Source organism: Condylura cristata, unplaced genomic scaffold, assembly GCF_000260355.1.
Source record: "Condylura cristata isolate star-nosed mole 26May11 unplaced genomic scaffold, ConCri1.0 scaffold00015, whole genome shotgun sequence".
Taxonomy (NCBI): domain Eukaryota; kingdom Metazoa; phylum Chordata; class Mammalia; order Eulipotyphla; family Talpidae; genus Condylura; species Condylura cristata.
The window spans coordinates 22,827,570-22,843,078 of record NW_004567116.1 but is presented as its reverse complement, the minus strand read 5'-3'; the positions used below and the strand labels follow the sequence as shown (position 1 = coordinate 22,843,078).

Sequence of the window (15,509 nt, the reverse complement as noted above, 5' to 3'; positions counted from 1 at the left end):
GATCTCATTAAACTGCAATTATATCTAGTACCTACAGTAGCAAAGAATTGCTATTTTTGAAGGAAGTAGTATTTTTTTTTAAGATTTATTTATTTGTGCATAGAACAGGCAGATCGATGAAGTACACTGCTAAGGGGAGCAGCAGGCGGGTCAGGAGAGGTCTGCCGTGCCATGTGGTCACCTCCGGGGCAGGCGGGAATCGAACTCAGGCAGAAGTGGCTTTAGATTCTCAGTGCTGTACTTTAACCCGCTGCACCACCAGGGAGGGCCCGAAGGAAGTATTTTATGAGATTCATTGTGTACACTGCAAAAGGTTATGTTATGTGAAATTGCCAGTCAAAGAAAAAAGCCATTTTACTGTACAATTTTGCCAAGTGCTTTATATTCATATTTTATTAATCCTTGCAAGTTACTTATGAAGTAGATATTATTGTCCCCATTTAATAGATAGGAAATTGCTCATCAACATGCTTAAAATAACTGCTGAGAACTGCCTTAATAGGAGCTGGATTGCTCTTATCCATTAGCCATACTCTTCTGTGTTAGTTCACTGATCACAAAAAAAAAAAAAAATGTTTAAGAATTTATAGCTATGATCTATCAATGTATAGTCTCTTTTTCCATGCTGTTTCTCTTCCTCTGTCCCAGAGAGCTGTCATCAGTATTACTATTATTATGCTTCATTTATATTTGATAATAATAGTATAATTATTCATCATTGACATTTATAACTATCAAAATTGTATATTCTCCCTATATTACTTGTTCACACAAGGCATATTACTTGTTGAACATGAAATAATACTCTCCTAAGTTCAATAATAAAAAGTGCTCATCTAAATATTGGTCTGGCATATTTTAAAAACATATCATTTTCAATTATTTTATTGACTTGAAATGAGGCACCTGTTAAAACATCTAGTACAAATATCTGTGGTTCACAGAGTTCATGATAAAGAATTACAAGCAATACTTGCGGAGGCATCACTGGTTAAAGTAGGAATATTGGAAATGGTTACTTTTCTGTAGCGTATTCCATGTTGAACAAGAATAAACAAAATCATAAAGCTAATTACAACCTCACAATGCATGTCACCACCCAGAGAGATAGTGAAGGAAACAGGGAATATCAGAAAATAAATTATGCCACCACAGCAGAGAGAAACACTCAAATGTTGAGCCAGAGTATTGTATTGTTATTTCTTAAGTGACTGTTTTCCAGGCACTGTGCAAATCATATAGTCCATTGTAGACATGCGTATTAAGCCGAGTTACCTACATAGCATCATTGAAACCCTATTACAATCCTATGACCTATAACATAGTTCTGTTATTGTGCCCATTGTTTATGAGGAGAAAATATGTGTCTACAACAGTTATCTTCTGTCTCCTACTCCCTATTTTGTGGATGTCCAGCAGGGGTTTTTGGTTTGCTTGTTTTTTGTATTGTTAGGGATTTTAAATTTGTTTGGGTACTGCTAAGCTGGAAAAGTTGACCACCTATTGCTGTTTCATTGAATGAGTTTATTTCTTACCCAAGATTTTTATTCTCTCTCTCTCTCTCTCTCTTAAGAACACACACACACACATAAACACATATACACGTGTAGCTTAACCCTTATCCAATAACTGAGTTTTTTGAAGGGATACCCTAATGATAAAATCAAGACACAGAAAGATGTGATTTACATAAATCCTAAACCCTTGAGGGAAAGCAACTTTATGGAACTCTTTCAATGCTTAGGAAGTGAGGCAGGGCCCGTAAGTATCAGAGCTCAAGACATGATATGTGTATATATGCAGGTAGAATTATTTTATTATCCTCAATAAATTAGACAGCCTTTGATTTAGAAAAAAGTCTCTTTTCTCAGCTTTTTTTAACATAAATTCTCAGGCTTTATAAAGGATGTCTAGCACAGTGCATTAGAATTAATCAATTAGTGACATGGGAAAGGAACAGTAATTTCATCCTATCAGTAAGTCTGTGGTGACTTTTCCGAACCAGCAGGTTCACACCTTGGCATGCTGCCATTAAAATTAGCTTTGTGACTTGAATTATTATATTGATTTGATTTAGCACTTTATACATCTCCCAGATGATTCACACAGTGGGATTCTTATGAAACACAACAGTAAGGCAATTTCCTTTGAATGCAGGTTGCTTTTAGTACTTGCATGGGAAGAAAGTCCTTTATTATCAGAATCTGATATTCATCCTGTATGCTTCTCTGTGCCTCTATGCCATTCTCACTATTTTGTTGATGCATGCAGACAGCAAAAACTTCTTTCATAATGTGCATAGAAATAATTGAATTAAATTATGTCTCTCTTTTTCTCTCTATTTTCAACTGAACTAGAGAACAAATGAAGACTCTCCAGGAGACCCTGCAAAGTCAACTTAAAGAGTCAAGTGAGAAAGCAAATAAACAACAGGTGACTGTAAGTATGTTTCTTTTTGTGTGTTTCCTTTGCTTTGGGACTGGGAAATTGTTAATTTTCTTTCCCAAAATCACCCTGGAGCAAATGCATAGGTAAAAAATAAAAATGAGTACAAACTAAAGAAAGCTCAGTCACTAAGGTCTTAAAAATACTTAAGTCAGCAACCATGGTAAGATAATTTTTCTATAGTATTTGATTGTTAGGGGTCTTCTAATTCTCTGTCCTGATTTATGAGTGAGGATTGAGCTCAGGATGAGCTCGTGACATGGTAGCTGACATCAGGCCCCACCACAGTAACCCTTGATTGTGAGATATTATTGACTTTGGACTAAATTAAGCCATGTAACCCCTAAACATGCACCTCAGCTCATATCTGGCATATAGTAAATACTAAATTAGTCAGTTTCATCTCCACCACTTATTAGCTGAATAAGAAAGCCATTTTATTTCTCTGAGGTTCTTATAAAATTGTATAAGTATTATATACTTGTTTAATTGATGATTATATAAAAGGTTGCAGGTGAAAACTTAGTATATAACCAATTGTAAGCAACTTCAAAATAGTATCAATTACTATCATTACCACTGTTACTATTTTATATGTATAGCATTTCAGTCTTGGATCTCCCTGGTGGCACAGGAGTTAGTTTCAGTACTATAAAACTATGGTCAACCATTATGGCATGAGTTTGATCCCTGGCCAGAGAAGTGGCCCACATGGTGCAGCAGACTTCTCTTTATACCCACTGTTCCCTTCAACAGGATGATCTATTTCTTCATCTCCATTTATATTGCTACTCAAAATAATATTGTTTTGCTATTTATGAATAGTATAACATGAATTAACATCTGCTATGAAAAGTTAACTTTGTCTGAGATTTACTTCAAGTTTCTGGGTAGTTAGAAACATTTTTGTTGTAGGAATCAGACATTTTAGATATCAGTTTATCCAGGTTAATCTTGGCTTCATTTACACTATTACTAACATTTACTAGGTAATTGTGGTAACCTTTTTTTTGTTAGCTTGCATTTTATTAGCTACAGGCTCAGTTTTTTTTTTTACTTATTATTAATTTCAATTTAGTTTGCTTAATATTCTCAAAATCATATACCTATATGTATCTCTTATATATTACTACATGACTACATATGTACATGTATGGGTGTACTGATGAGTGTGTGTATATGAGTATATATACATATACATATACATATATATACACACATATATATGTGTGTGTATGTGTGTGTGTGTATATATATATGTATATATATATATATAAATATAAAGAGAAAAAGAAAAGGGAGAGGCAGAATATATTTCAGTTCAGAATTCTACTTTATTCCTTATTTTTGTAGAAATTTATTTTTTTAGAAACAAAAAATGGCATTTATTGTGGAAACTTTCAATTAGAAATGGATACTGATATATTTAGGTAATATCTAAAAATTATACCTAAATCCTCCCTCTCTTGAAATGAAAAATTGCAGTCACCTGTTTCCACATCTGATGGTCAAGTTAGAAAATGTATATGTTTCTGTAGGAAGACTCATTGTAAAGACCAAAACCTCTAAATGACAAACTTCAAAACATGTCTTTGCTGAGCTGGCCCAGGATGTGAATGAGAAGGAACTACTTAGATCTTTGGTCTTTGCTACGAGAAGATATGAAAGGAGATGAGAGAGTAGAGAATGAAGAATAGATGAGAGTAAATTTTAGAAAGCTTTCAAGTCAGAAGTCTTGTTTTTCCAGTGGGAATCTCACCTTATATGGTTGCAGAGAATGATCCACTTGTGATATTCTGGGACAAAAGACAGACAAAACTTTAAATTGCTTCTGGTCAGAATACAGTAGACCTTTATTCCTACCCAGGGAAATGGACATCAGCTCTAGAAAATAGACTGGTTACCCCTTTCTTGCACAGATGATTTAGACAACTTAGTAAGAATTTTCTGAAACATTCTACAGAGCACAGCAGTCCACTCTTGGGTTCTTTTTCTAACTTCCAAGATTTAGTACCTTCAAATATGGGATCTTTCTGTTTAGTTATATAATAACATGTCACTTGTGTTATAATTTCATTGAAATATTTTCCATTAAGGGAAGTAAAAGGATGGCTACAGTTTTAAAAACCTGATACTAAAATCAGATATTTTAAAAAATAATCAAACATTAAAAAAAACTGATGGTAAAATAAACAAAAATACAATTATTTCTCTCTAGTCAATGTTATTAAATAATTAACAAGTGGGTAGCTTGTAACAATCTATTCAGAAAAATTGGAGACCAAACCAAAATATCAAGTAGACTCATTTTGGTATCTTCCCTCTAGTAAACTACTTATACATGTATAGTCACCTGTTTTTCCAAACTTTTTTATAAGTGGGAGTTAAAAATACCCTTCAATTGTTTTTTGCCATACCTAAGTCTTCCACCCCTACTAGATGGTGTTGTATAGAAATATATTTTAATCACATGTAGAACATAGACAATGCATAAATCTGTCATCAACTGATAAAAATGTTTAAGTATGTTAAACATGTTTAAGCATATATCCTTTTATGTTTATATGCTGTCAGAATTTCTACTCTAATCTGTTTCTTTCATGGTAAACTTGAATTCCTATATTTCTCTATTTAAAATGTATTGAAAATAACCACGTTTGACATGATGATTTTGTCAAAGGTTTGTATCATATACAACTATTTGACAAATACTAAGAATCAGGATGGCATGACAAAGCATCCTCTTTGTTCATCTATCATTATCAGAGCCACTTATTAAATGCATATTTGTGGAATTATTCGTCATATGACAAACCAGTATATTTTATTAACTGTCTCCTATAAATGCAACTAAGAACATACAGAATTAGGGAAATTTTGAGCCAGAGGAGTGACAAAAGTAAGCAGATACTCCAACACATGCAATCGTGAGTAACTCCTGAGAAGAAAGTAGACTTACAGGAATGAGTGAATGTCTGCTGGAAAGGAGTAACTGTCATAGAATGGGGCAAAGGACAGTGGTAGGATTAGTGAAAGGGCATGTGGAAGAATTTCTGTAAACTCTTCTGCCTTCACCCACTCTGCATTGGAAGTATCACTTGCCTTCCCTTCATTCTGGAAGTTGGTAGCAATAGATTGCATCTCTAATGTCTTTACTGTAACATCAAATAGAGAGTAGCCTTTTGATGTGAGGAGTTGAAAGAATCAGAAATGTTGATGATCCTCCCTTCAACTGCCCTTTGGACCTTCATCAGAATTGTGTGGTTCTAAGAGTGTCTGCCCTGGAACTTCCTTTCCTCACCAAGACAACTATATTTTCCTTGGTGTATTTCCTATACATATCCACACCCAGAGTAGGTAATATCCCAAAAAGAATATAAGCTATGAAGTAAAAGTAACAAGATAGTGGAGATATGAGCTGTACATTATTTAAAAGGAAAAAGTCACATTCTGAAGCAGAATTATTAGAATAAATTTACTAAGCACATAAAGTTGTAAAGACCACATACTTAGGATAAACAAGATAGGAAATATATAAATAGTGATATAAAATAAATAACTGACAGCCATATTAATGAATGGCAAACAGAATATAAGGAAATATAAGGGAAATATTTTATACTAGGAAAATAAAACTTGGATGTGGTTCCACAAATAATGTCATGTTATTCTAGATTTTAAATCAGAGCATTTTATAAGTTGACTGCTATTGGTTACATGTCTGAATAATAGACCCTTTCCATAGAAATAACAAAAGATACTGCAAATGCTCCCATCATTTGGAAAATCCATAGTAAAATGCTATGAAAAACAAAGGCCATACTGCTAAATAAATCACAAAAATACAAAAGAAGATAAGCTGAGAAATTAAATTCATAAAATCATAAAGCAGTCTTGAGCTCATTCTCTTTGAAAACGTGCTTTATGAACCCATAAACATTTGTTGTCTTCCCTAAGCCAGTAGTGAAGTGATATATCTTTCAAACCTGTATTCATGAAAATCCCTAACAGACAACAAGAAAGAATGAGCACTCAGGTATAGCCATAGTAATTAAAGTTATTAATGCTCATTCGATGTACTTCACTACTCTTGTTAATTTTTATGGCTTAACTTGCCTTAAGTGAGTCATAATTAGTCTAAAGGCAAGAATTAGCATCAAGCTTTGATTCTCATTAAGAAAAAAAAATTGCTATGTTCTTCCCTTCTTTGTTCAAACAAAGTACATGCATGGTATTTTCTGTCTTTAAGAACTATTTCATGATATTTGCTGGCAATTTTTTTTTCCAGTTATGTTAAATGCTGGGAATCTAGGCATATGTTCTCAAAATGTTAATATTTTTAAAATATTCTGAATATATTTTATTTGAATATTACATTCTTAAGTTTTCTATCCTTGGTTAACATTAAAACACGTTTTAAATATTCTTGACATTTTAAAATATTTTCATAACATTCTTAATTAAATTTAGTTGTTAATTATGTTAACATATACTTAACTATATAAAAATGTGAGGATTAGGAGAAAAGTTATCAGTGAAAGAGCAAGTTATTAGTATAGTCAAGATACAGTTCAAGACTTAAACTAAAAAATAAAAGTACAGCATAATCTACACTTTCTAGTGCTCCTAGTGCTCTTGGTAAAAATGAGTGTGAAAACCATGTCTTTGGATGGACACTATTGCTCTCATTTTGATTGTCATCAAGTCCCTCCAGTAATACCTTTGCTTTATCAATCAACTTGAACTTTCTCTTTACTGAGACAATGAGTTGCCAGCATGTGTCATAGTTGGAGTTTACCACGAAAGGCAACACAGCCAGAATAGTGGCCACTATAGTCCTCAGATTTCTGCTTCTGTTTTAGACATAACCTGACAGTCAAAAATTGTTTGTTTTTGGTTTTCATTATCATTGGAGGAACTAATAATGCAAAGACTGCTACAAAAGTCAAGAAGAAGATGTGTTGTATAAAATTTTACAGAATATACAGTAAGTGAAATGGAGAGAAACTTGCACATACCAATTCAGGATAGTGGCCACCCCTGTGGAGAGAGGGAGGGAAGGAAAAAAAAAAGTCAGGAGAACTTTAACAGCCTCTCTCAGGCCAGTACTTTCCCTGTCTGTTTTCATACATTGGTGATGTTCTTACTTTTACATGCTTAAAAAAAAAAAGAATAATTTTTGTGACATATGAAAATTCATATTGCAGTGTTTGAACAAAGTTTTAAATATTATTAATATGGAAAACATGCTGAAAAATTGAACTAAATGTTTACATATATTTATTTTTAGCATAGGGTCCATTGGCTTTTTCAAAATAATCCTTATTCTTTACTTTAGGTTTGAAATGTTTCGGAGGCATAACTGTTTTAAAGTTGAATATATGTCAAAAAATTAGCTCTACTCCTAACCTTGAGTTCTACTGACTTAATATAGCTCCTGAAATAATCCATATTGCCACTTTCTTTGGTATCATTCCAGAGATCCTCTAAGAAAACGTTGTTTAATATAGAACCACCAGATACATGAGGCTGTTACACCTTATAAAATGGCTAGTTTAAAATGGGATGTGCTAAAAGTATAAAATAAAGAAGTGAGTTTCAAAGTTATTATAAAAATAATGCCAATTTTTTCATCACTAGTGCATTTTTCATTAATATGTTCAATTAAATATATTAGTAAAGTTACTTTCACTTATATCCTTTTACATCTTTAAAATGTAACTACTGGAAAATTGAAGAAATTAATTACTTCCACTGTTGATTATATGGTCTCTATCTTCATGAATTTTTAGTGACTAAAATGTTCAAATTGTAAGTACTGTGCTACATGAGGTAAAAAAGTTGTGATATTTATGCAAATATATTTGGGGTAATTTACCAAAGTTTACAGATTCCAAAAATATCATTTTCCTGGAGGCACCTTCATGCTTTCCTTGGTAGCACATATATAATGTTCCTTGTTTTTTTTTTGTTTTTTTTTTTATCAGAAATATCGCAGTACATCTGCTGTCAAACTTGGTTGCACATGTTACCTAGCTTGAGTTTTCTAGGAATAGAAATTCTTAGTCCAGCATTAAATCTATTCGTTTTTTAATAACTACATTTTTTAAAATAAGATTTAGTCAGGCATGACAATCATGGTTATAATGTGGTTTTTATTTTTTAAAAAATGAACGTTTTATTACATGAGAATAGAATGTCATTACCATCAGTAAATATATGTATGAATTGAGCAATAGACTTGGTTACTGAAAATTTCAATCTTTTCTTTTTTTTTTTTTAAAGATTTATTTATTTGTGCATACAGAACTGGGGTACAGGCCAGAGGCTCAGGGGCGGCGAGAGGCTTCACCAGAAACAGAGAGGGGAACAGAACAGGCTGACTGACGAAGTACACTGCTGAGGGGAGCAGCGGGCGGGTCAGGAGAGGTCTGCCACGCCATGTGGTCACCTCCGGGGCAGGCGGGAATCGAACTCATGAGGAAGCGGCTTTAGATTCTCAGTGCTGTGCTTTAACCCGCTGCGCCACCAGGGAGGGCCTAATCTTTTCTTTTTTAATGTTTGTTGATAAAGAGATAATTTATTGTATCTCAATACTCTTGAAAATAAATTAATAAAATCATAGAAATTAATTTGAAATGCATCTACATAATATTCTATTCATTTTCAGATTAATTTCTTAAAGAATGAAGTGGAAAGAAAGAACAAAATTATCCGAGATCTCCAGAGTGAGGTAAGACTTATAATACTGGAAGAATTGATCTAAATCAAAGAATCAACAGCACATACAGATTAGACAAGTTTTGAAATGTTAATCATGTGAAAATAGGCCTTCAGTTGTGAATAATGGAGGGGATTTATATATTAAGAATTTGTGTATATATTTGAGAATGTTATTGACATCTATCTCTTCAACTTACTTTCCCTTTTAATTGCATTTTATTTAAGTTAATATTAGATCTCAATTTTCATTACATAAATTTGCTTGTTTACCAAAATGATATTACAGGGACAAAAGAAATAAGCTAAGAAGAATTTGACTTCATGCTTGGAAGAGCCTTTCTGTAAAGAATGATTAAGTAAAATATTAGTGCAATTTTAAAACAACATAGAGCTGAACATAAATAATCTATAAACACCTGCATTTATATTTTTTAGAATATAAGGAACATATGAAGTGACTATACTTGTTTTCTTCTTTATCTTCTTGCAATAAAGTAGTTATTTAGTGAAATTTCTCTAGTAGGTTTCTGTTTCCACCTTTTAATTTGTTTTTAAAATGATTAATTAGAACTATTAAACCAATACTAATTAATGGTACATCTTCTTTGATCAATTCCACTGATTATGGTTATTTTAGATCCCAAATCAATCGCCTTTATTAATTTGTCTCTCTTTCCTTCCTTTCCTTCTCTCTCTCTTCCCTCTCTTCACACACTTTCTTTTTAAATTATTTTGAGACATTCAAATAGCATAAGGTACATTTACTCCTAAGTGGTTTCTGCCTCAATGTCAAGGTCAGAAAATAGATTTTACAAATACTTTAGTATCAAGATTTAACATCAGATTTTATATCAGACTTGCAAGGAATGTTTAGAAGAAAGCAGAGGGAGAAAAATTTTAAATGATGTTTTGATGATTCTACTGTATTTTCATTTCTCTTACTTTTGAAATCTTTTTAAAAAGTGTGATGAAGTGTGATATGTGGATTTGATAATGTATTCACTGAAGCCCAAATCTTCTTAGCTTTCCTGTTTATGGTGGAAAATGCCAGCAAACTAGAGTTCCCAGAATATGAAGAACACTGGATAAATTCTTTATCACTGGGACTAAGTGAAAGCTCAGTTGAGAGTCTGAGAAATCAGAAACTTCCCATGAATCACTCACAACAAGGGGTCACTTTAAAATAAAAATCATAAAATGGAAAAGCTATTATGGCACACAAAAAGCATGAACACACTTGATAATAAAGATAATTATGGGAGAATTCATCTCTATAAATATTGCATATTTATATGTAATGAAACATAAGCTAATTAACTCATAGTCTTATATATATATTTTTTGAATCACAACTAAGGAAGAAGCTATTTCATATAGCTTTTGGTTAGTCATACTAGCACATAAAAAGGCCTATATTTTGCTTTGTGGGGATACATTTGTAGTACAATATTAACTTTCTAAATGTGTAGGTTATGATATTTTTAAAAGATATTTTTTAAAGTTATGCAAACTTAATAATATCTGAAAATACGAAACAATTAAATTCACTAATCGTTGTTTTTAGTACATTAAAATATGTAAGATGGAAATTGATAATCGGAGAAAGCTTTTTACCTTAACAAAACCCAAAGGTAAACATACATAATCAAATTAATGTATTTATTTTGACTTTGTGTTGATTTCTGTATTTTTTAGATTTGTTATTTGGGCAGATTATTAATATATAAACATAGAGGTAGATTAGTTAAAAATAATTAACCCCATATCTATAAAGGAAAATGATATGTAGAAAGCCTGGAAAGCTTTCACCTCATGAGAATGAAAAGATACAAATACATTGATTGAGCAAAATGCAGAGAGCTAAGGAAGATAATACAGGTATAAAAAGAATTCTGAGAAAATCTAAAAATCTCTTGGTTGGTTCCTTCTCTATGAGGGTATGGAGGATGACCTTGCAGAAAAGATTTTTGAAAGTTATTAAAGAATAATCAGCATATTTTTCATAAGTAAAGGCAAATATATTAAAATTTTTCATAACTAAAGGCAAATATATTAAAATTTACTTTGCATTAGCAACTACTGATATCATTTTTAAGATATAAGATATCCCTTAAAGGTAGAAAAACTATTAATGCTTTATTTTATTTATTTTATTTTATTATTTTAAGTGAATATTCTTTAGGGCAGAAAGCACCTTGATTTTTTCCATCTGGACAGACACACCTGAAACATTCCAAGCACTTTTTGCACCAACGTGTTTGTCTTTGTCTATCATCACATGGCATCACTTTTAACTTGTGTCTTACAGTTACTTTTTTGCATAGAAGCTACATTTAGATTTAACTGGTCTCTAAGTTTCAGGTCTTGTTCTTTTGCTGTACTGTTTATATCCCCTTTCATGCAATATTCTTTTATTTATTTGTGCCAAATTTCCACATTAATCATCAGGAAATAGTGGAATGATGTCAGTAAACTTTAAAAGACTGCATTGGTTTATATATAGCTTTTCTTAACAAGTCATTAGGGTTTGAGGCAATCAGGGGAAAGTTTTATCAAGTTTCAGAGAAATCATTATTAATACAAGGACATAAGAATATATACAGAAGGGCCTCCCTTTAGAGCTTGTAATAACATTTCAGCGCCTTGAAAATGTTCAAGTAAAATGGTTTTTACTGTACCTCGATCACTAGCTAAGCTAAAAGAATAGAAAACAATGGTGAGATTCTTGTCCTGACTTAAACAAAAGATTAGTGAAAAATATACATTGGGGTTCAATATTATGTTTAATTAGAAGTCAATTATCTTCAGTATCTACATCTCAAAAGAGAAAACTAAATCATAAAAGTAAGGCTATAAAAGGTTGGCGATGGTTCTTCATATAAATGCTGTAATATATTAAATTGTGGTTGTATTTGTTAATATGCTTTGTCATTTTGCTAATACTGTGTATAAAATTGCATTATAAATAACCTTCCCCAATTATATATTATTTCCTATATGCCATACAAATGTGCAGAATATCAGACTTCTCACAATGCCAAAATTGATTTAGACATGTTCCAATTTTCTTTAATTCTGTTCATTTTTCTCCTAGAGTAAAATGAGTTTGTCTATATTAGCCCTAGATATAAGAAAAATCAAGAAAGAAAGTATGATAATATTGAATACGTAGATATATAAATTAAGCAGTGTAACAAGCATCTTTGATTAGTTGAAATTTCTTAATGAAATGTATGCATTTGACTTTTTGTTGAAGTTTCTTAATGAAATGCATGAGTCTGACTCTCTGACTTTTTAAAGGAATGTGTAGTTGGGAATACTTGATTGAGATTAAAACTTTTTTTATTGAATTATTGAATAGATAGAGCTGAACGGGAAGATAGAAAAAGGAGATAAAGAGAGGTGAGTAGGGAAGGAGGAAGTAGGGAAGAAAGGAAAAGAGGAAGGTTAACTTGGAGGAGAGATACATTTTTATCTCTGCCACTTTAATGTGGCTTGCTTTAGTATAATCTCTTATTACTGACTCTTTTTCTAAGACTTATTCAGGATAGTTTAAGGTAATGGTAAAGTCAGCACTCACACTAAAACAAATCATTAAAATCAGGACCCGTATATTGTGTTCACTCTGTCCGGGGATGAAAATCAAAAATTCCTCAAAGCTACTCTCTGAGTTGCAAAGTTTCCTCTCACTATTTCATTGCTCCAGAATACTTCCATACTAGTCTCTTAATTCTTTGATCATCTATTTTTGACAAGGCCCATATAGTTTAACTCAACTCTGAATTACTGATCTGCTTCCTTTTTGTTCCTCCTATGAGCTGATTTAATCTTTTTCTATAATATATCTCATTTTATTGCTGATGCTATAAATGCCTAGAAGAAAAAAAAAAATTGTCAGAGTTCAAATCACTTACCAACGTGTGGATTTCCAAATAATCCCAAATAACTATTAACTCATGTCCTGGAACATGAAGAAATAGAATATGGGTTCTTAGGAAATATGGACGAGTTGCTGTTCTTAGCTGTAGGAAAAAGATCCCTATAATAAAAAGAAAAACATTAAGCAGTATAAAGTTAAAAGTGCTGCATATATACATGTAGGCTGAGTTTTCAGAATAGCTCCGCAAACACACCCTAGAGGTGCTTGTCTCTGGCTTGTCTCAGGAACACTTCGGCCAGGATCTGGATGCTTCCACTCAGTTTGATGCCTTTTTAAACAGATTCCAAAATCACTCATCCCTTTCCTGGGTACAGCAAAGTAGGGATAACAGCTAACCTGCTTTCTTCTGCATGCACATGTTATAGGGATAGTATCTTATTAACAAAACTTAAATCATGTCTTTCCGTGAACATCAATAAACTTTGGAAATGCAAACTTTCTTTTGATCAACTTTGCTAAAGTTTGTTTTATCTTTTTGTTGTATATTTTTTGGCAACATGGAATTAATAATAGGGAAAATTTTGGTAAATGTGAAACAACACTCCAGACTTTGGTGGCTAGTACTAGCTACTTTTCTTAATAAAACATTATAGTCCATGGAAACTGACTTTGGATTGTGGGAATCACTGACTGAAGAGTTTGGAATATTTGGGAAATGTGTTCTGAGTACTATTCTATTATGCCTGTGTTTAAGTATATCATCTCACCCGATCTTATCATATATTAACATGCTTTTTGTTTGTATCATTTTCCAACTAATTGTTTACTCCTTGAATTGACAGTTTTGACATTCATGTAATTCACATTTTTTTAAAGATTTAATTATTTATTCATACAGAATTGGGGTACAGGCCAGAGATGCAGAGGGTGAGAGGATTCACCAGGGCACAGTGGGGCGCAAAACAGGCAGATCGATGAAGTACACTGCTGAGGGGAGCAGCAGGCGGGTCAGGAGAGGTCTGCCACGCCATGTGGATCTCCTCAGGGGCAGAAGAGGATTGAACTCATGCGGAAGTGGTTTAAGCTTCTTAGTGCAGTGCTTTAACCTGTTGCGCCACCAGGGAGGGCCCATAATTCACTTTTTTTTTTTGTCATCTAAGGCCAAGACTGTAGTACAGTGAGGACAAATTAAAATTGCATTTCAATCTATCCTTAGCACTCATGAATTAATGAATTGATGAACCACTGAACATTATTTCCGTATTTCCTAATATCTAAAACATAGTTGCTTAAAGAGACTATAAAGGTGAAGAGTGATATCAGGGAATCCCCAATAATCGCAGTATTACAACAGAAAAGAAATATGGGCAAGCATATGAACTTTTTAAAGGAGAGTGTCTAGAGTCTTATATTCAGTCCTTAACCAAAACAGACAATCAAACAATAACGGTCAATAATCAGTGATTTGGAGAAAACTCTAGTAGAGTTTAAGAGAAAACCCACTTAAGCTTAACTCTTGTGGGTGCAAATTTCTCTAAAATAAATGATGCCATCTTCTTGCTTCGTTGAATACACTCAAATGAAGATGATGGGCTCTTTATCCCGTGATAGAGGGCTGCAGGGTCAGCATTCTGAAAATGGATTCCCGGGCCTTTCTGAAGATGAACTGGTTTTAAAGTTTGAGTCAAATATATACCGAGTTCAGGCTATGCCTGATGTGTATTCATATAATTTCATTATAATTCTTTCATTTTACTTTTACTGATTTGCTTTCTTAAATGTTCATGTTTGAGAACTGCTTGCCAGCTGGTTATTTGGTTAATTTTGTATCTGGTATCTAGAATTCACTATAACTATGTGTATTAGACTTTAGAATCACTGTATAAAATGGATAGCATAAAACAACAGAAAGTTTCTCTTTCTTATTTCTGAAAGCTGAAAGTCTAAAATCAAAAATGCTAACAGGGTCACACTCCCTCTATAGGTATCAGGGGATAATGCTAGCTTCTGGTGCCTCCTGACAGTCTTCAACATTGTTTGATTTCTTAAGAATTTCTTCTTCTTTCCTCATATGAGCTATGTCTCTGTGTGGTCTACCCCCTACATAAACATTAATTTAGGACACAATCTAATTCAGTATAACTGGGTTTTAACTTAGTTACGCTTATATCCTAGTTATGCTTATATCCTAGTTTCAAATAAGCTCCCATTTTGAGTTTCTGAGTGAATATGAATTTGGGGGTGATACTACTCAAAATATTCTACCATCCATGGGTATTTAGGATCCCATGTGAATTTGATCCAAATGCAACATTCATAGCTTTGAGGAAGTGTAGAGATCATTTAAAATTTCTGTAGGTTCCATGCCTCACATACACATTTGCCCCTCACCTTATGCTGGAGTTGCATCCTGAGAAACCCTCTATACATTAAAAATATCATCTGTTAAAAATACATTTAA

General features: G+C 32.7%; 1 protein-coding gene across 1 annotated transcript in view; it reads left to right on the top strand.

Annotated features, from left to right (window-relative positions):
- The window catches only part of LUZP2 (leucine zipper protein 2), a 258,272-nt gene that overhangs the window by 130,583 nt on the left and 112,180 nt on the right, over window positions 1-15,509 (top strand). The window contains exons 4-5 of the mRNA XM_012725725.1: window positions 2,358-2,439; window positions 9,116-9,178. Coding sequence (XP_012581179.1) covers window positions 2,358-2,439; window positions 9,116-9,178 — 145 coding nt within the window. The remainder of the gene's footprint in view (window positions 1-2,357; window positions 2,440-9,115; window positions 9,179-15,509) is intronic.